Raw genomic sequence first — 22,517 nt, 5'->3', positions numbered from 1 at the left:
TGTAACTTGCTGTGGTAACATTAAAAATAGCTCATCTGCTGTGTACCTGAATGTTTGCAACATGCGATGGAACAATTCAGCATTAAGAAAGAGTAAACATAAGGTAAAGGATGAATGATGAAGGGACCATGGTAAAACAGGATCTAGTTCTTCTGAGTGCTGTTACTTAACGTGTTTTGAGAACGTATTTATAGGTTAAATGCCAGTTTGTTTTATAAACAGAACTTCTATCCCTCTCACTTTTATCCCTCTCACTTATTGCAATGGATTATCTTAAACCTGGCAGTGATGACGGTAATTCTGTTCTGACCAAAGGAAATCCCTTGGGGTATATAATAAGATCAGGAGGTATGTGAGGCCGCAGACTGAGAAAACGATCTAAGGGAGTGGTTGTATTTAATTTAGTGGTCTTCTACTCATTACAGAATTCCTCAGTATTTGTTTTGGTTTTCTTAAGGATTGTAAAAATATTTGATATTTCATTGTGATAACTTTTTGAACAATACAAAATGGCTGGTAAAAAGAGGCGAAATTTGTCTTACAAAAAGGTGTCTGTGTATCAGTTGGAAATTCTACTGTTTGTGTTTTCAAATGGCATTTTTAAAACTTTCAGTGCCTAATCTTCTCCCCCTCTTGCCTGCACCTTCCTTTTTAGGCGGTAAGAAGACAAAAGGTTCTTGAACAAAGTATTCACTCTGCCCAGGAAATTGATAAAACCCTTCAGTTAATTCAAGAATCTCTTGGCATCATTGATCGACAGTTAACAGGTTACATTGCAGACAGAACTGATGCAGCTCAAGTACCTCAAGAAGCACAGGTGAGTCTTGTGGTCTTATTATTCTTAAATAGCTTTATCATTCAAGTAGTAAATTTTGTTTAATTACATTGTGTTTATTTTAATTTTACCCATTCGTGACAATTTCAAGAATTACAGGCAATTGAATAAAGAAGTTTTAATTTGCAATCCAGCTCTTGCAAAACTGGAATATAAAAGGGTTATTGTATAAATTTACATTACTTTTAAATGACCCTGCTTATTTTGTAGAATACTCATCATCTACATTATTTATCTGTCCTTAATGCTGCTACAAAATTGAATTGTGATGCTAAATTAATACTCATTACGTGTTGGTGCAGGTTATGCTATAGCACTAAAGAAACAAAATGATCGTTGTAACTCCCTACAGTGCTATTTTTATCATAACATCAGTCAATACTCATCCTGGCATCACTTAGCTAAATTCTTAGTAAAGCTGCTTGTACACCACATGGATTGTGACTGGGTTATGCAATCACAGATAGTCTTTTTAATTAATCTGATTATCACATGCAAATGCATTTCTTCCAGAAGAAAACAAGTGGAAAAGTCCTATCATTCCTCTTATCGCTATATCTGTCCATTTAATTTTTTTGCTTACTCTTTGAGGGGAATTTCTGGATTATGTCACTAATTCTGTGCATAAAACAATGATACAGCACTTGAAGTAAAAACAGTTTTCTAATGATAATTGGAATGGGATTTTAAAAAATTGTATATCGTTTATATTGTGGGTAAAAATGTTCCAGAATGTAAGTGTTATTAGTTTGATGTGTCAGTATGCCTGATTGTGGTGCTGGGGTGGCATTTTCCTGCCTTCTAGCTACTCACCTTTGTCAAAAGTACAACACTTGAATACAAAAAAAAACAAAAAACTTTATAACACTCTTTAGTAGTTTGAGTCTGTGATTGTCAGTCACTATAGAGCGTTAGAAAGTTTTATAGCACTTGGAGATCATTGTTCCAGAGACACCTGGATGGCAAGAAAATGAGGACATGCATCCTGTGGACCCTAAATTGGGTCCTCTTTGTCTACAGAAGTTGGCTCTTCAAGGACTGTCTCTCCAGCCCTTTTGGACATACCGAAGATTGAATCTTGGACAATTTCCCATGTAATAGCACCTGCTCCTCTCCTGAAACATACCTGAAATTATTGAGTAATATTCTTATCATATGTAGAGTTTAGCTTAAAGCTGCACTCTCCCTGTACTAAAGAGATTGTAAGGTGAAGTGTCACCATGACTTTATATGACAAAGCAATGGCATGCTATAGTCATGTTAATAATATAGTTGATGAGTGATGAAGAAAGTCTTCTTTCTCTGATATTTTTCTTCAAGTTCATGAATTAGTCAATCTGTGACCTCATTATATTGATACAGGCACACTTGCCAATTATATGGCTAGCCCTTTCCTCTTTGTGATACTTTATTTTAAACTATTATTTACTGCCTTCTTTCTGAGATGTTTTTCACATTAAATCCTCTTTCTAAGGTCAGGGAAGATTAAGCTACTTCCATATCATTTCAGCATGACAATTTTAAAAGATTCTCCATAGAATCTTTCATAATGCCTTAACGAGTTGTTGCATATTAATTTTGACCTGCCCTGATAAGCTTTACTCAATTATTGGCTTTTGAAATAGATCTGAAGATGTACAGGCTATGGGTGGGTGGGGGGAAGATTTAAAGAAAAGGTTAATTGATGAAGTATTTGTAGAGATGGAAACAAGCAATTCTAATATCAAAGAAATGGAATAAATTACTGGTTTGACTAAAACTACCAGAATCTCACAGCCAGCATGTTCACTGTGCTGACCGTATGGTTCTGAAAGTTATAGTCTGGAAAGGTAAATTTTCCCATATTGACATATTCCATATATCTAGTATGATGTGGACAAAGATGTAGAGAAAAAGAGAACTACTACAATAACCAATGAAAATAAATGGAAGCAAGCAACAACATGGGAAGAAGAAAAGATCTGTTCTAGAAGATACAAGAAATTTAAAAGAAATGTAAGCCTAAATTAGGAACGATGAATGACCAACAGGAAAGCACATTATCTGACCAGGAGGCAACAGAGAGAAGATGGAAACAATATACTGAAAACCTATAGGGAAGAAACAAAAGGATGACAGACTTCTTTGAAGAGAAATCCTATAATGATGAACCTGCAGTTGGAGAAAGTGAAGTGAGAGCTGCTCTGAAAGCACTAGGGAAAAATAAATCACCAGAAGTAGATGGAATACTGTTAGAACTGATTCAAGCCTCAGAGACTGAATCAGTCAAAATCCTAAAAAGAATATTCCACCAAATATGGAAAACAAAACAAGGATCCACAGACTGGAAACGCTCAATATACATTCTAGTCCCCAAGAAAGGAGAAGCCAAGGAGTGTGGTAATTATAGGACTGTTGCTTTAATTTCCGATGCAAGCAAAGGGATGCTCAAAATATTGCAACAAAGGCTTTTCCCTTATGAGCAAGAAATGCCTGATGTTCATGCTGGATTTCAAAAAGAAAGATGCATTTGACATCATATTGCAAAAATCCACTCGCTACTGGAGCACCCAAAATAATTTATGAAGAAGATCAATCTATGCTTTGTAGACTATAGCAGAGCCTTTGACTGTGTGGGTGAGTTGTTCTGAAAGAAATGGTTGTGCCTCAGCACTTGGTTGTACCGATGCGTAACTTGTATTCTGGAGAAGAAGCTACTATTAAGACAGAATATGGAGAGACAGTATGGTTTCCTGTAGGCAAAGGTGTCAGACCAGAGTGCATTTTATTCTCTTATCTGTTCAGTCTGTATGTAGAACTCATGTGGAAAGCTGAACTAAATTCAAATGAAGGAGGAGTGAAAATTGCTGGAAGAAACATCAGTAATTTATGATATGCAGATGAAACCCTCTTATTGGCAGAAAGCAGCAATGACTTGAAATGACTTTTAGTGAAAGTAAAAGAAGAAAGTGCCAAAGCAAGACTTAAATTGAATATTAAGAAGACAAAAATATTGACTACAGAAGAACTACACAACTTTAATTTTGACAATGAAGAGATTGAAATTGTTCGAGAATTTGTATACCTTGGTTCAGTCATCAATCCAAAGGGAGACTACAGCCAAGAAATCAGAAGAAGACTGAGACTAAGTAGGGCAGCAATGAAGGAAACAAAAAAGATAATCAAGTGTAAGGATGTGTCACTGGAGATCAAGACCAAAATCATCTTCATCCTTGTACTTCTGCTCACCATCCAAACGTGTGAAAGCTGGACAGGAAAAAAAGCTGACAGGAAAAAAAAATGATTTGTTTGAAATTTGGTGCCGGAAGATAGCTTTGTGGAAACGCTGAAGTGCCAGAACGATGAAAAAGTGGGTCCTCGATCAAATCAAGCCTGAACTATCTCTGGAGGCAAAAACGTTGAAACTGAGATTGTCCTACTTTGGTCACATCAGGAGAAAGCAAAATTCTCTGAAAAGACAGTAATGCTGGGAAAGGCAGCAGGAACAGAGGAAGGCCAAATATGTAATGGATAGACTCCTTAAGGGAACTGGCTTGAGTTTACAAGAGCTGGGCAAGGCTGTTGTGGACATGACATTTTAGATATCTCTCATTCATAGGGTTGTCATAAGTCAAAGGCAGTTTGACAGCACATAAAAACAGCAATGGAGGGAAAAGAAACTCAGTGAGCAACAGGACTTGTCAGAGAGCCATTTGGGGAAGGAATAATGTCTCACCTGTCCCTTCCAACTCCTCAGAACTTTACCAAGAGATCACTTTCAATTTGGCGGGGTTAACTGCTGAATAAGCTATGCCATCTCCTAAATGAGAAAATACAGGGGGGAAATGCTATGTCACAGAGATTGTTATTGTTACCAGAGTTTTTCATTTTGAGCTAACTCAGAATTTATTTGTTATATTTATGAAAATACATGTTTTGAATTTTCAAGCTCAAGATATATAAGCCTTGCTAATGTACTGGTCAATATGGAATGGCTGAAATGCATGTTTGATTAAATGTGGTTTGAATAAAATCTTGTGACAGATTTCTCTCTCTCATTTTGTGGTAATGGTTTCTAATATCCTTTCTGATGAGCAAGAAAGCTGCCAGATATTTTTCTGGAATAGCTGTTCTTTCTGGTAATTGTTTAGCAGCTCTTTCACTAGCAGATACTCATTTTCCAACAATTTCCACATAAATTGAGTTGAATTGGTCTAAATTAGCTCGTATCAATGTGCAAAATGTGAATTGTTTTCCATGGTCAGTATTTTGCAAGCCAACTGCTTTTATTTTGCTTTCCTTAGAAAACTGATCTCTCATAAGGTATCAAGGGTTGAAATTTGCATTTCTGTCATTTTTATCACACACTTGTTCTAGATGACAATAATAGAAAAATACTTGCTAGAAAACCATTGTCATGATTGTATTTAATTTCCTTTCATCACTGTGCTCTTTTATATTTATCTGTTTATCAAGGAGGAAGAACGTTTGTGTAGTCCAAATCAAGATTTGTTTGTAATGTTGACATATTATTAATATGTGATGCATCATGATGGTGCAGAGTAATGAATAAACAAGTGAAAAAAAATTGAACTATCATAAGGGCCTCAACTCTCTTCAAAATATGGTTCCACTGGAATAAAGCTGAACTTGTAATGTTTAAGTGGTTGTAAGCTTTCTTTTAAAGCAGTAAGAAGAGTAACAAGTAGAGTATAGAAATGTCAGAGTCTCCCAGCCAGTGATATGTAATACAACTTTCACTCATGGAATAGGAATTCCCCTTCCTCTCCTCCTCATCACCTCCTAACATTAAATCTGCTGAATCCTCCCCCAGCCCCACCCAGCAATAATTGGGGTGCAGGGGGAAATAGGAATCATCTCATTTGCTGTTTCGTCAACAAACACGTACCAACAGATTTCGGTCACAGTCATTTCATATCTTTTCTTCCAGAGGCTGGATGTAGAATCCTGTATATTTCATTGTAGAAATACTCTACTTTGACTTCAAACACATTCACTTTTTCCCAACAGAAAATTCAGTCAGAGTTGACAAGCCATGAGATTAGTTTGGATGAAATGAAAAAACGGAACCGGGGTAAAGATGCTGCCAAAAGGATAGTCTCCCAAATCGATAGTGCACAGGTTTGTGAATTTCACTTTCTTCCACATATTTCATTTAAATTAATTCATCAAAATGAATGATTATGTACCCTCCATTGTCAACATGTGAAACTTATAGTCTGAACCTCAAAGACTGTTTCTTTTAGTTTTTTTTCCCTATACATTCGCCTCATTTACAACACTTACATTTGATTTAGTATGAGAGAGGAAATTGCAGGATTCAGTTTGCTACTACAGGAGATCAGGTGTTCATGAAATGCAAATCAACAAATGCAAGTCAACTGTTTCAGTCAAAGCTCATTTGAGATGGGGTAGGGTTGGATTCTTTCAAGATAAACCAAGCCAATTATTTCTGAAAGTCTGCATTAACTTCCTTATCAATAGTTAAGTGTTAGCAATTACATGTATGTAATGGCCAAAATCATATCAGTATCCATGTAAAGTTTGCGTAAATTGCTGCAGATACAATATTTGTGGCTAATTGCATCTTGTGTCCTGGCTTTTTATCAATTAGCCACAACGGGTTACACAGGCGTAAACATGAATGACAACAAGATTTTGGCCAATATTTCTAACTTGTACATTTAGACAGAGCTACAGCCAAAACTGGTCCAGGGGTTGTAGTTCTGGAACCTAATGGTCTACCTCCACTAAAGAAACTCTTCAGCACTATCAGATTATGCTGGGGTCGTTAGTGGCTGAAGTCTTGTTGCTTGGTGTAAGAAAGTTCATAATATTTATTCTGTTCCTAGCTTACCAAATTCCCAGATATACTCTATGTACAAATGTTGGCTTGGTATGTGTAAGTGCACCCCTTAGAACTGGGACTTACTCTTTACTGGCTAAACAACAAGATTTCAACCAATATGTATATATTGGGGGGGGGGGGGGAATAAAATATTTCATAGGTATGTTTGTTCAAAAATTAAATGCATGGAATTCTTCCTCATTTGCACATGCCAAATTCACTAAAACATTATTGGCATAGAATGCATCTCATTGTACTTGTTTGCAGCAGCAGCTCAGGAAAAAAAAATTATAGCAACTCTAATTCAGCACTAACATGTATGTGTACATTGAGATGTAGGAAAAAAGCAATTAAAATCAATCTTTTAAGAGTTACATATTCTTAACTCTGAACTGGGATGAATACATATGTCCATTTTGGTTTACTCCGTATTTGTCTTTTTTTAAAAAAAATTCAAATGGAGATAAATTCATATAGACATCCCCCAGTGATGTGAGGCCCTCTTCAGACTTACAGTGGGGTCTTGACTTGAGAACTTAATCCGTATTGGAAGGCGGTTCTCAAGTCAAAAAGTTCTCAGGTCAAATCTGCATTTCCCATAGGAATGCATTGAAAACCATTTGATCCGTATCTGCTCTTTTCCGTCCATAGCAACTAATGGGAAGCTGCTATTCTGCTTTCGACCACTAGAGGGGGATATTTTGTTTCTTTTTTTCTTAGGTCAAGAAAGGTTCAGGGAAGGCAGGGAAAATACAGTCCAGGCAGTACCAGGCAGTCCGAAGACTGTCTCCCAATCCACTCTCTAAACGCTGGGAGGAGTGAGGAAGCAGACAGGCACCCTTTTTACTGGCCAACAGTTAACTGAAAGTTCACATTTTGCACTTTCCCTGCCTCCCACATGGTTTTTTTTTCAGTTTGTAACTCAATTCTAAGTACTTAAGTCAAGTCAATATTTTCCTATGAGAGTGGTTCTTAAATCAAAATGTTCTTAACTCGAGCCGTTCTTAAGTCAAGACCCCACTGTATTGAATTCCATGTGCAGGAAAGCAGGGAAACCTGAAATAAAGAAAAATGGGGTGGAGTACTCCACTGTACTCTAAGTATACTGTAATCATGTAATGGCCAAACAGGACTTTGTTGTCTTTCCACAGAACATTATAAGAGAGTACAAAATGCACTTGCTTGCCAGCTGTCTGTGTGATGCCCCTTTCATGCTGGCCTGTTTCTCCAGACTATGTGGGAACACCTCTGGATTCTGAATCTAATGTGTGCTTTTAAAAGAATAGTGTGTATTTGTTGGTGGTGGGGAATTTCAGAGTATGCCCTATTTGAAAAGTCTACAGGAAACTTTGGGGAGGTATAACTGGCATTCACCACTCAGAATCCTGCAGCTTAGAAAGTTAATCTTTACAGTTTACATCCCTAACATTGTTCTGCTTCATATGGTCTTTTTAGAAAAAGCTACAAGATGTCATCGTGAAGTTTCGTTTATTCCAAAAGCCAGCCAATTTTGAGCAGCGCTTACAAGAAAGCAAAAGAATTTTAGATGAGGTAAAATTGCAAGTGCCAAAGTTGGATCAGAGAAGTGTTGAACAGGAAGCAGTGCAGTCACAGCTGGATCATTGTATGGTGAGTATTTCCATTGCAGAGCTTCACAAATGACATGACTTTCCTGACTAATCTTCTGCAGTTCCTTCCCATGTGCACAATGTTTAAATAAAAACAATTTTCCTCTTTTCTGCGTTGGCTAGAAATTGTATAAAACGCTTAGTGAAGTGAAATCTGAAGTGGAAACAGTCATAAAAACAGGGCGTCAGATTGTACAGAAACAGCAGACTGAGAACCCTAAAGAACTGGATGAGAGGCTGACAGCTTTGAAACTGCAGTATAACGATTTGGGTGCAAAGGTACGTCTCTGGCTTTTTAATGCAAAATGAGTCATTGTGTCTCACCTGGACAATTAATTCATTGCATGCTATCAGTAAAAGAAGTTCATTTTTAATTTCATTTCTCTTCCTTTGTTAAATTAGTTTTATTTGTGTTTATTTTCTTAATGAGAAAATATATCAATACCACTAGGTGAATATTCAGAGGGACCAATTAAATGTCCAGATAATGTAGCTAAACCATTTCATTTCATCTAAGTTCAAATCTTATATGAAATATATTCCATTCCTTTGAAATAACTGGGAAGTAGATTTTTATTTTGGTTCTAATCTATTATTCAAATTTAATTGGAAAGGAAAGGAAAGAACATTTAGCATGAACTATGTGTTCAGTATGACAAATCATATCTATAGTTTCTGATTCCTGTGTAAAGATACAGCAAACACAGCTATATCCTCCCAGAAGGTCATATATCTTGATGCTTTTATGAAGCTTGTACCTGTGGACCAAAATAAAAATGACAGTGGATCAGCTGACATAAAATGCCCATAACAGCCCAAGCTCCAGATTGATCCATCTACATAACAGCTGCTACAATGTGGAGTCAGAATGAGGTTCAGGTACTCTCTAGGAAAAGAATGGCACTGCGTACAAGGACCAGCCCTTCAGTTGGTCAGTAATAGGGGTATACATTCATGCTTACAAGGCTGAAGACCTCCTAACATGTTGAGAAGGCAAAGTGTTTTGTAGTACTTTGAAGAAGAAAAGAGGGTGAAAAACATTTTTGTTCAAATTAAGAACTGCACAAATTGCACTTCAGCATAACTAAATCAAGGTGATGATAGCTGCTAATTTTTGGATGGACTAGCACTAGAGTATCAGAGAGACTATCTGAGGTCTTTTAATAATTTAATCAGTTGTTTGTGCTTGTTCTGTATGTGGGTGTTTTGCTTCTCTAAGAAGAAGAACACTAGTTTTCTGTAGAAAAAGTATGCAGGAAAATCTTGAAACAAATAGTGCTTCTTGTCTCACTGTTACCCTGCATACCCTGCATTGAGAACTCTTACTAGGACTGAAATTTCCTCATGGATGTGCCTTGTTGAGTTCTGATAGGCCCAATAGATGAAAACAAGCCTTTTGTGGTCACTAAGAGGTGTTCGGAATTGCAGCTCTAGTCTGAAGAACAGTTCTGCCTTTAGCAGAAGGCAATGCCTTTCATCTGAAATACAAATAAAGCCATATTGGATACCGTACAGATGACAAATGCTCTTGAAAATTTTTATTGCAGTTTTTATCCCTTGAATTCCTTCATTCTGCACCAGGCAGGATGGATTAGTGCCCGATAATCTATGTAGCCTCAAGAAATATGATACAGAAAATAAAAAATTAATAAGCAATGTATAGGCTGAAATCTTGTTGCCAGAGCTGCGCATCACTAAAGCTCATGATATCATCAGCAGATGAACATTAATGAGTGTACTTCTGGATTTCTATCTGAGCTTGGATCTCTGACAATGACCAGAAGTGTATTTGTGCAATTGAGTGTGCCAGCAGCACCTGTTCCTTGAGAAACCTGAATTAGCTACAGAGGTATATGCCTTGGCTATCTCCTGTTTGGAATACCGAAATGGTCTCTATATGGGGCTGCCTCTGAAGATAGTTTTGATAAGTCAGCTAGTGCAGCTAGAATGTTGGCTAGTGCTGGTTACCATGATCGTGTGACTAGCTAGACTAGCCACCCCACGCCACCCCACCCCATTATATCAACTTAATTGACTACCATTCATTTGTGGGCCTAGTTCAAAGTGCTTGTTATGATTTTAAAAAGACCTTTATGCCTTAGGTCTAGGCCAGGGATCAGGGAACCTTTTTACCTTTTACCCCCCCCCAAAAAAATTATATACATTGACATTACCCTCCCCCAGCTCTTGCTGTCTGCGGCCAACCCCCACCCCACCTCTGTGCTCACCCAGGACCTGTGGCCACTGTCCGGGCTGCCAGTCTGAAGCTGCCACACCCCTGGGAAAGCGCGTCCTTGGCGAGGGGAGGCAGGTGTCGCAGGGCCGGCAGGCCCACTGGCCATGAGCTCAGATAAAGCGGGGTGGGAAGAGGGTCTCCTCACCAGCACACTGAGCAGGTGGGCGCAGGCAGGAAGGAGAGCCCCGGCCAGGGCTCTGCTGGGCAGAGTACAGCTGGCCTGGTACGCCACCCTCCCCCACCACTCTGGAGGTGAGGAGGACAGGCGGGTGCCCTGTGCAGTTCCTTGCCAGGGCTTGCTGTCCCCGTGACAGAACGCCCGCCTACACACAGCATCGTTGGAAATAAAATGCCTGGGGGTAAAATGCCTGCCGCGGCCGTCCTCATTACCCCCAGGATTTTCATTTTTACCCCATTTGGGGTAATTTATCCCTGTTCCCTGACCACTGGTCTAGGCTATATGAAAGACCACGTCTCCCACTATCAGCCTCCATGTGTTCTGAGGTTCTCGGGAGTTTGTTCTCTTGGCTCCACCACTCAGGCAGGCATGTCTGGTGATGACCCAAGAGAGAAGGCTAGTTGAGTGGCTGCTTCCCCAATATGGAAGTTACTGCCTTGGTTGGCTTCTTCCCTCCTTTTCTTCTACCAAGTGAAAACATACCTCTTTAGCAAGGCATTTTGAAATGTTTAGTGTTTTAAATAATAATTTTTGATCTAATTTAATTTGTTTCAATTAATTCTTGATTTTAATGTTTTGTATGCCACCTTGCATCCTGATAAGAGAGGAAGGCAGGATTAAAATTCAAATGAATAAAAATAAATATGAACATGAATATCCACTCATCTAGAGATTCCGATAACTGTAACCCCTGAATTCTTCCTTTTAAACATAAAAGGAACATAATTATGGAATCAATAGAACCAATGAAAAATATTTAGCCATCCATATCTTTACAGCTGCAAGAATTCTGTTTGCTAAACATTGGAAAGACCCAGAGAATCCATCTCAAGATGAGTTAATAGAAAAAATTCTGGATACAGTGGAAATGGATAAATTATCAGAATGGTTAGCTCCAACAAGAAAGATGAATCATGACGATTGTTGGCATAAATTTTATGACTAGCTCAGAAACAGAATGCAAATTAGTACTTAGTAATAGAAAGCCTAGGATTAATTTAGAAATAGAATGTATATCATAACTAAGCAATACTGGGAAATCATGTATCTTTGAAATGTAACAGATAAGGAGTATTTTAAATTGTTCGTGTTGATTGCCCCCCCCACACCTAACCCATACAATGAAAAAAAATTTTAAAAATCCACCCTCCATGTTCTGAAGCTCCTTTGAGATCCCTTTTGACCTGAGGACGTCTTCGAGATCCTTGGGACAGAGATATGAAAATATCTGAAAATTCTTACTGTTACTCCCACCACCATGAATCGAACCACCACCTGCATTTAAAGTCCCCACCCATTTCTGAGGCTCTCAAAGCCTTCCTGGGGTCAAAAGGGATCCCTGGACAACCTTGGAACCTGTGGAGGGGGAATAGGAATTTTCAAATTAAATGAAAGATAAACATTGCCTGCTGATAACATCATCAGCATTTATGACATCTGTTCTGCCAATAGGATTCCAGAGTTCTCTTTCAGCCTGTAATTGAATTATCAATCTGTCTGTCTGTCTAGTTGAGTAATGACATATAGCTCAGTTATTTTCTCCAAAGAATATAGTCATTCCACATAATCCTCACCATAATGGTGTGCAGTGATTAAGCTACGAGATAGACTTTCTCAGAACCAACCCATGAAGCAGTTATTTCAAGACAGGTTTCCTTGAGCGACATCTTTCACTCAGTATACATTCTGGATGAAATTCTTTTCCTTAGCATAACAAGTCGCAGCTAGAGTAGCCTCACCAAATTAGTGGGGATTTGGTGAACCAGCTCCTCTGTAAGTTTCATTGGTTCAGTGGGCTTACTCTTGCTGTGTCTTTACTATGTTAAATAGGATTTCAGCCTGTCAGTACAACATGATATTCTAATATGTCAGCCATGTGGGATCCATTAATTTCATTACTAACTACTGATGTATCAGCCTCAGCAGTTATTTCAGAAGTATCAGAAGCTGACTTTGCTATAAAATAATGTATTAGAACTCAGAATTATATATTGCAGTATATAGTGCTCAGAGCACAACACACACACACATGTACAAACACCCTACATCAGTCTTTTACAGGCAGATTGGTCTACTTTTATGTAGTTTGTTAGGGGGAAAAGGTAAGCAGAGTGAGGCTGCTTAATCTTTTACTCCTGGTTTGTTTTCATTTCAAAGCTTCCCATCCCACATGACTTCTGATGGGTGACAGGGGTGATGCAGTTCCTATATAAAGATTCTGTATAATTCTCCCACTCCCAAAAATAAACACTTTGAGGAGAATTGTTTTGATCTGATTTATTGCTGATGAGGAAAATGGCCTTTAACCAACACTTTCCTCCAATCTTGACTCAAAATTAATTTTGCATTTAATAAAACAATGGAGAAGACAAATTCTGGCTTCCATGTATTTTTTAAAATTTGATTCAGCTATTGGGAAATAGCATTTAGAGGTGGTAAGCAGAGTAACTGTGTATAAAAGAAAGACCTTAAGATGGCAGTATTTCCTGTATTTCTTTTATACACTTAAATGAAGGTAAAAGATTAGCCCATACTGTATACAAACTATATGGAATTATTTTAACACCATTCATGTTTAAATAGTAGAAGACATTTTAAAAAGTAAAGTTAGAATTGTGTCCATCTTTATCATTTTGTCTATAAATTCAATAATTTTCCACAGTATAATATTCTATATGCTCTTATTCATTTCAGAAATAAAAAATCAGCTTAATTAGCAGTCACCTTAACATTAAGGTGGTTTTTTAAAGCTGCAAAGAGATAAGTTATATTGTGGCTGTTGTCTTAAAAACTTAACATGGTAGGGGGCTTCACACTGAGCTCAGTATATATATATCTGTTCCACCTAATCTCGAGTAAAGAGTTGGGCTGCTATTAGAAATATACAAAAGAGGTACTTCGTGATGTGCAGAATTTATTTTTCTTTTGCAAAATCTCTATATGTACCTATTTGAAAGAGAACCATGGAATAAAATGCAGGGGTTGAATACACAGTCACAGCTTTTACCTAAATCTGTATTTCAAAATTAAAAAGGCAGCATAAATGAACTAATGTATTGGCAGCAAGTTAATCAGAGTAAAGGGGAACTGAATATTATGTAAATAATGATGACATATTATTTTGTAAATAGTTTTGCTATGCTAGATAATATGTTGAACTCATTTGAACTTCTCCCTGAACCTGTCAATGAAACAGATTTGTTGTAACTTCCAGCAGCAAGTGTGTACAATACAATCTGCCTTAAAATGTTCTGAAATGTGTAATGTGAGAATATCTGCAAGAAATTCCAGTAGCACAGGATAATTGCCTTTTCAGTATCAGGCGTTTTGAATATCTGCCTTAACTTAGAAAAAGGCAGTAGACCTCATTGAAACTTTTTGAGAAATTCATTTTACTTCATCTTTCACAGACATTGCTTCAGATACTTATGTTTTGCTCTCTGGATACAAAGAACTTTCATTCACAGGAGTGAATTGTGTGCTTGAAGGACTAGAACTTTGCTTTATGAAATTGATCCAAACCCTTGACCCATTAAGACACAGTGCAGTTTGACTTCAAAGTACACAAAATTAGGTGTTACCATATGATTGCAGTAGCAACCAGATGGCAGGAAAATCCTGGCTCTTGGGGTTTTATATGGCAAGACTTGCTACTTTAATTGCTTCTGTTCAGCATTGACTCATCTTAAAAAAAACAATTGTAGCAATGACAAAGTAGTAGCAGACACAGGAGTCACACACATCATTGGCTGGAAACAAGATGCAATTTTTGCACCATTTAGATACTTATTCATTTCGGTCAGTATAAAGTATTGGAACATAATAAGTATGGTGCCTTTTTTGGAGGGGAAAGAACACTGAGGTGTTTGAATGGCAGCAGGTTGGCTCAAACAATGGCTTTTAATGGGAGGGGGTGAAATTAAAAAATGTCTAGTGATATGAATAGTGAAAGGTGCTTTCTTCTGCTGATTTATGTATGGTTCTCTGTATTTGGATAACTTTATTCTGGAAATGCCACACTAGCCAAAATCCTCTTGGTAAATTATCTACATGTAAATTAAATTGTGCAACTCATGCGGAAATTGCCACTAATTAATGAACTACTGGTCACATTACAAGATGAATGCCTGAAACTGTAAAAAGGCATGCACTAATAAAGGAAGTAGCAATTTGTTAGTGACAGTTGGTCACTGTGGGCTAAACTATTTAACTTACTCATGCATAAATAACCAAAGGATTGACATTTTGTTACCTATGATTGCCAGGACTGTAAAGTATATGCCAAAGGCTAAGATTTCAAAGGACACAGAAACCTGAAAGCAGCATATAAATATGTCTGAAAAGCATAATGTTTAAACATGCCTTTAATCTTTATTCTGTTCTTTTTATTTTAGTACATTAAATGTATAATTAATATAGTTCATCTGTATCTGTTTATATGTAAACAACATATAATTTAAACTATAAATAGTTTTAGTTTAGATACAGATACTAGTTAGCTTTGTTACTGTCAAGATGGAAATATCAATGATGAATGAAGTATGTGGTTTAATATTTGATGGACAGTGAAAATGTTTTGATGTGACCCCTTGACATCTATTAGAGCTAGATAGAAATGGGAACTCTGACATTTAATTCTGAGAACTGTAGATTTAAGACAGAGCAGAGTGTGTGGAAACGTTTCCTTCTTTGAATTACAGCTTGCAGAATTATCTTATCTGGCATAGCCACTGGGAATTCTGAGAGCTGTAGTCCCTATGATTAACATTTCCAGATGTTGAAACAGGCTCTGCCATCATGAAGGAAGTGGAAGTAGAACCTATTTTTCCCCCATCAGGAATAGAAATTGAAAAATGAGAGACAGGAAGACATGAGTCACAGTAACACTTTGGGTGGTGGATCATTTCGACACTTGAGTTCTTAAAATATCCCCCCTTTCTTCTGCAGGTGACTGAAAAAAAGCAAGAACTAGAGAAATGTTTGAAATTATCTCGGAAACTGAGAAAGGAAATGAATGCTCTAACAGAGTGGCTGGCAGTGACAGATGCAGAACTGACAAAGCGATCAGCAGTAGAAGGAATGCCTATCAATTTAGATGCTGAAGTTGCCTGGAGCAAGGTAATAATATATATTTTCCTCCTTGTAAACTCACATATGTTTTCTTAGAGTTATCTCACTGTCACAACAACAGTTCTTCCCCCAAACGTGTAAACAACATATAATTTAAACTATAAATAGTTTTAGTTCTGTCTTTTACTATCGACAGTGTTTAACATTTAATTATATATAATTTGACAAGCGAAGTTGGTGCTCAAGATTTAATACGTTAATGGTAAGCTGCAGGAGGAGTTTCAGATATTTGTATATTTTTCTAAGACATTTTAGTATGACAAATGAATACATAAAACAAAAACAAAAACTCACCTTTTAACAAAGAGGACTATTTTTTTCCTATCAGACTTAAATAGATAATTTATTAATTAATTATCGTAATATATCATATCTCTTGGGTCAAAATAGACTCATAAGCACTTTGTCCTTTTATCGTAGTTAATCCATTGTACATCAATCATTATACATTATGTACATTGTACATTAGCCATTGTACATTAATTTCAAGAACAAGCTGAAAACTTGGTTCTTCAAGCTGGCCTTCCCCCCTTCCATCACTTAGCTTCTTGTGTTTTACCATCTTGACTTTGTTCATCTCTCTTTTTTGTTTTGATATTATTTGTTTTAATTCTTGGTTTTATATTGCTTGGATTGTAAGCCGCCCAGTAGATTCATTTAGAATCTAGATGGGTGGGATGAAAGCCGAATAAATAAGTAAAATCAATAAATAATCCATAAATGTTTGTAAGCAGGCCAGTGTGGCATTGCCAGCATTTTCAAGTTAAGTTGTATGGTATGTAACTAATTCTGGAAAAATATATGATTGTACTTTGAAATAAATTTCTGCAGCTGCTTTCGGACATGGATCTAATATTATCAAGCAGTCCTGTGAAGGTTATACAGGAGATTCCCTTTATTTTGAATTAAAAGAGGAAATATGACACTGTTTTCTTACAGAAAATTAACATTTTATTTACTTATTTATTTACATACCTAGGTACTATACCACTCATCTAGTTACAAAGGCCACTCTGGGTGGTTCACAACAGAGTAAACAATACATAATATTTTAAATAAAATTTGCAAACATAATAACATTATAGGAAATAAAATTAAACATATCACTCAGCTTAAAACTAGGGAAAAGACAAAATGAAAATATGAAAAAATTTATATTAGATACGCATGTTTATCTCCATACTTTGGGCTGGATTGAAACGTCATATTTGTGTGCACCCACATGAAAATTAATGGTTCTTAAGTAGGTTTGAATGTAATTTAGTATTGAACAAGACACCATGGACCGGCTCTCCTGTCACTGGCATAACTTCTAAAAGAATTACCACAGTATATTTCTCCCTGAAAAGCCATCACTTCTTAATGTCAATTCACTTCCACTGTGTTGTGGTCACTTTGAAATACCATGTTTAACAATGATCTGATGTAATAAGGTAGAACTGGCTAGTATTAATATCTATATCCTCACGGCTCTTACTGCTTTAAAAAATACTGTTCTGTTTGCAAATTTAGAATACCAGATGGCACTCTTAGAAAAATTTATGTCCTTTCCTAGTGTTATGATATTTCAACTGGAAATGTGTGACTGTTAAATTATTGTAGTTCCTGCTGCATAATCGTAATAATAATCAAAATAAGTATATTATTAGCATATCTTCTATCAGATGAATGAAATAAATATCATTACCTTTCTTTTATATAATTATCCCATCTGTGACAATTAAGACATGAGGGTTTTTTTTTCCAAAAGTGAATATGAATATTCAGCAGTGGCCGAAATTCTGTAGCTTATCATAAGAGTTTATATGAGAGTAGGCCCACTGAATCAGTAGGGACTTGATGAGTCAACTCCTCTGTACCCTAGTGAGACTTACTTTCTTATACAACAGGATTTCAGCCATTGAGAAGTAAACATTTAATTAACTCATCCTCAGCTCTGAAATTTGAAGGAACTGTAATGATTGATAGACTCATTGATAGTTTTATCCTTGACACCTCTTTAATCAGATTTCAAGTGGGCTTGCAGGACACACATAAACTGCTTAATTGGATAAATAGTGGTACTATTTTGTATGAATGAAACATCTCATCTTTAATCATTTTCCCTGTTGCTGGGAAAGGACTTGTGTAGTGCTGCCATAGTTAAAGATGTCATCTCATCTGAATATTTCAGCTCAGAAATTATATCAGTGCTTTTGCAAACAGTTTGTAAAGAGAGAGAAAGGAAAATAAGACAGTGAAAGAGATTGCACAAAATTAGTAGAAAACAGAGAATGTGCATTGTACTGAATAAAACATGCTTATTAGTGTTTTATGTTTTTATTTATTTTTCTCATGTCACTGATCTTCAGGCTTTTAAATTCTGCGGAAGGTTGAAAAGTCTCATGAATTGTAACTAGGGGAGTTGGTCCATGAAAACAACAAACTTGTGTGGTTGTTTATGGATGAATGCAGAATTATAGATAAGGGTGGATTATAACTAATCGTGTACAGATGCAATGGTAACAGTAATACATCTCACAATTCAATGCAATGTAGTATGTATTTACCAAATGTGTATTTTATTCTGTGCCCAAGGACTTCAATAACTGAAATGTCTTCCTGCAGCTCTGCATATGCAACAGGAATTATGTCACCAACAGTGGCAGATCTCCACTGATTAAATGCTTCCTTTGGCAACCTTGCACACGGCGCGACAGAGTTGTGTACAGTCTAGAATTCTTTTTTTTTTTCCCTTTTTATATATTTATTTAGGAACAGGGATAAAGGGTACAAAAAGAAAAAAGGGATAGAGAAGGGAAAATGGTTTTGGGGGATAGGAGAGCATAAAGTATAACATCATCCAATCAATTCATATTACTAATACATATCAACTTTTTGCTTTTTCACAGTTTGATTACCCTCCTGCTTTTATCTTATCATTTAATTTTAATTTTATTCTATGTTATTCCAACATTGTCTGGTAGCTGCTGCCATTTATACAATACATCCCATCGTTCATTTTCTTTTTGAATTGAACAGTCTTTCAGCCCATCTGACAGAATATCCATTTTTTTCACTTCCCATATTTTCACCATAAGATTGTCTGGTTTCAGTATCTCTGCCTCCTTAAGATTTTTGTCATAATGCTTTTTAATTTTGGAAGCTGCATGGGTCACTGGATAACTCTCTACTGCATTCATATTACCTGGTGTCATATCTAATACAGACGATTCTAAAGTTTGTACAACTTCATTTAAGTTTTGTTTGGCATCTACTGTCCCCTCTTTCGTCCCTTTCATCAAATCTTCTATTTTGCTAAGACCTGCATTCACTTGCTGGAACCCTGTTAATATTAGCCTTTGTATATTAATCTGCCATTCCTTTTCTATTTCTTGCACCACTATTCCAGAACTTTGGGATTGAACAGACCAAGTCTCCATTTGTTCTTTTGAATTTTTGGGGTCCATCTCAGGCTTTGGGGTTTGTATAAATACCACAATAATCACCCCCTAGAAATCCTTCCACAGTTTCCACAATTTTATCAACAATTCAAACCCCTCATCATAATCCTCCCCTTAGATCTCCCTCTAGTCTTTATCCAAATATTGTAATATAAAAATCAACTTTTAGCCCAGCAAATACAATATCAAATAGAACCATGACACAGTTATTTCTTCTTCTCCTGGGTTCAGCAAGCTTCTGTTATTAGACACACGTGGTCTGCAGTCCGGCAAACAAAACAACAATCGTAAAGTCTCAAACTGTCCAGTAGATTGTCCTTGGAGCTCGTCTTGTGATCTTCATTAACCCCTTAATGCTCCTTAGTCCAGTCGGCCACGTCAGCTCCTTCTCCCGAAAACCACCAAATTCTATTATTTATAGTTCCCAAAGTCCAGAGAAGGCAAAGAGTAATGTATCCCAGCCACACTGCATCCACCGAAGTCTCTTAAATCCAGTCAGACGGTGTTGCTGTCTGGGATTCTTTTCCAGAAACATAAGATTTATTTTTCCATCTCAGACTCTCGGCTTTAGAATCAGCCTGGCGTTTTAAGAGTTCACTTGGAGAAGCTTAGTTTCGCTTTTGAGTCAGACTGATAAGATAAACCCGCCGCTGCATTTATTCTTTCAGCCAAATATTTTCATTCTTATTTCAGCTTAATGAGGCTGTTTCATAAATCAGAGGCTTCGGCTTACTTACTTGTTATATATTATTAGTTTATATTGATTGCTCTCCTCTCCCCTGGTAAAGGGTTCCTCGCGGCTCAGTGCCAAAAAATGGCGCCCGCTCCAGTCCGTGCACGGTGATTTCTTCAGAAGAAAAAAGTCCGGGTCTGCCTCCCTTTCTTCTCCTTCTGCTGCTCACCATCTGCTTCAGAGAGACTTTTTCTAGACTCTCCTTTGATCCCCATTTCAAAAGGGGGATCCCGGGCCGGAGGGTTCCAGTTTTTTCCAGAGAGCTCCTCTCTGGAGTTGCTGGCAGCACCGCAACAAAGCCCCGCCCCTACAGTCTAGAATTCTTAAGGAAATTTTTAATCAGCAATGTTGTGCCACTGATGATGACATCATTCTCATTGTGCATGCAGAACAGCACCACAGGATTTGTGGCTAACCACAAACCAGCATGAGTCCCTGGAAAAAACATACTGGTTCATGCTTCTTTTCCCAGGGGAAGACTTACCTGCTCATGCCCTCTGCTTGTACATCTGCCTCCTCTGACACTCACTTGCCTCCTTCCCACTACCCCTGTCACCTCCCTACTTGCACCTGCCACAGTCCTCAGGAGCAGTGAGCCCAGCTTCAGTGCAAGGAGCCTGGCCTGCTGCCTCTGTACATCCGCCCACCTATCAGCTGGGAAATGAGTGCATGTTCAGAAGCAACAGCCCAGCTTCCCTGCTGGGAGATCACCACTGCCTTCACTCATGCACCCACTATCAGCTGCGTGGTGGATACATGCTCAGAGACAGCAAATGGCTCCTGACAGGGTACCTGAGCCTGCTGCCTCTGATGATGGAAGCGGAAGAGGAGGAGGAGCGGCGGTAGGAGCAGGTAGAGAGTCGACTGGGGCAGTGGGAAGAGGGCAGGTGAGCATCCCATTGTGCTGAAACAAAATGAAGTGCCAAGGGTTTGGTGTTTTATTTTGCTTTGGCAAAATGGGATCCCTGAACTGCGTCATGAATCGGGTCACAAATCAATTCAGTTAGCCAGTTTTTCTGGTTTGTGCCCATTTCTCTTGGGTATTACCTGCCCCCACACATCACATCTGTTTTCTGTTATCAGGTATAGAGGGGGATTCCAGCTGCTTATCCTAGATGCTGGTGACCTACTTGGTGTTTTACTCAAGAAAGCCCTTTTGCCATTTTTCTTCTTTCATACCAGACTGAGTTTGGGTTTAAGGTTCTAAACAAAGAAGTAAAGAAGGAGTGTAAACTCTGCACTTCCCACCACCCTGCGAAGGGACCAAGGCTTAAGGAAAAGAGATAAATGTTTATAATTATGGATTCTGAAATACTCTGCACCTCTGGTATTTACAGCCAAAGAAGGAAAGATGCATACACTGTGTGTTCTGTTTTTAAAAGCATCATTAGAAAGCACAAATGTAATGGGTTAATATTTTAGTGTATTAGGTGTGGATAATTTTTTCTAAAACCAGAGTATAATTCTTCAATATAAACGGTATCAAAAAGAAATTACTATGGATGACATCATGGTTAATCCATGTATTAGATCTAGTGATACAAATTGTTCTGGAAACAATACAGATTTTGATTTGCTTCTTAATCACTATGCAAATTTTGTCTGAAAAATACTAGAACTTTCACTTTACAGTTGTGAGAATATTGTGATCAAATGTAGTGATTTCAAGATCTCCTGAATTTCTCCTTTGTCAATCATTTTGCATATGCTTTCCATAGGCAACACAGTTGGAGATTGAGAAACGCCAGCATCAGCTAAAGAACATCACTGACTTGGGTGAAGGACTGAAGATGTTGCTGAAAGGGAGAGAAAGCTTAGTGAATGATAAACTCAGTCTTCTGAGCAGTAACTGGATAGCAGTAACTTCACGTGCTGAGGAGTGGTTAAATTTGTTGTTGGTAAGAACTGCGTATCATTATTCTCCCTGTTTCCTTAATTGTTAAGGCATAGCACTACACACTCCATTATAGATTGTCTCTTTGTAAAATCTCATTCCTTTTAATTCTAAGTCATCTCTTCCCACACTCGTGCTTACATAGTGGAAACCACACCACACATAAGAGATGTACAATAGGACCCCCCTATCCATGGAGTCAGTATCTGCAGTTTAAGTTGTCTGCTGTCACTGCTGCTGCAACCCAGCCCTCAGTTCACACATACATATCACAGTGCATGCATGCAGTTACCTCCTCCTCTCACCCTTCCCCATCCTCTAGCTCTCTTGAATGGGTTGAGGCATCCACTGATGGGCTTGGTACCTATGTTCCACAAATATGGGGCCCTACTGTATCAACAAACTCTGAGTAAGCCCATGTTGGAGTTGATACATGTCAATATATTGGCCATAATTGCTCTGTTTCCCATTGATTACTAAAACTAAATTCATCTTTATTTTTAGTTGCATTAGGTCTGTGTTTTCACTGACCTTTCCAAGATCTCTGCCCTGGTCAGCTACCATTATCTCAAAGTCTATTAACTTATATCTG

The 22,517-nt window shown here is 37.6% G+C and overlaps 1 protein-coding gene across 12 annotated transcripts in view; it reads left to right on the top strand.

Annotated features, from left to right (window-relative positions):
• The window catches only part of DMD (dystrophin), a 1,295,019-nt gene that overhangs the window by 597,250 nt on the left and 675,252 nt on the right, over positions 1 to 22,517 (top strand). For 11 of the 12 annotated variants that reach the window (XM_078390471.1, XM_078390476.1, XM_078390472.1 and 8 more), the window contains 6 exons: positions 656 to 817; positions 5,846 to 5,956; positions 8,139 to 8,312; positions 8,435 to 8,590; positions 15,673 to 15,843; positions 21,750 to 21,929. In XM_078390471.1, the coding sequence (XP_078246597.1) occupies positions 656 to 817; positions 5,846 to 5,956; positions 8,139 to 8,312; positions 8,435 to 8,590; positions 15,673 to 15,843; positions 21,750 to 21,929 (954 nt within the window). Of the gene's footprint in view, positions 1 to 441; positions 549 to 655; positions 818 to 5,845; positions 5,957 to 8,138; positions 8,313 to 8,434; positions 8,591 to 15,672; positions 15,844 to 21,749; positions 21,930 to 22,517 lie in introns of those variants that run through there. The other variant, XM_072994255.2, reaches the window with a different exon arrangement.

Source organism: Pogona vitticeps, chromosome 3, assembly GCF_051106095.1.
Source record: "Pogona vitticeps strain Pit_001003342236 chromosome 3, PviZW2.1, whole genome shotgun sequence".
Classification (NCBI taxonomy): Eukaryota; Metazoa; Chordata; class Lepidosauria; order Squamata; family Agamidae; genus Pogona; species Pogona vitticeps.
Note: the sequence above shows the minus strand (reverse complement) of the source record. Positions and strands in the feature narration are given on the sequence as shown.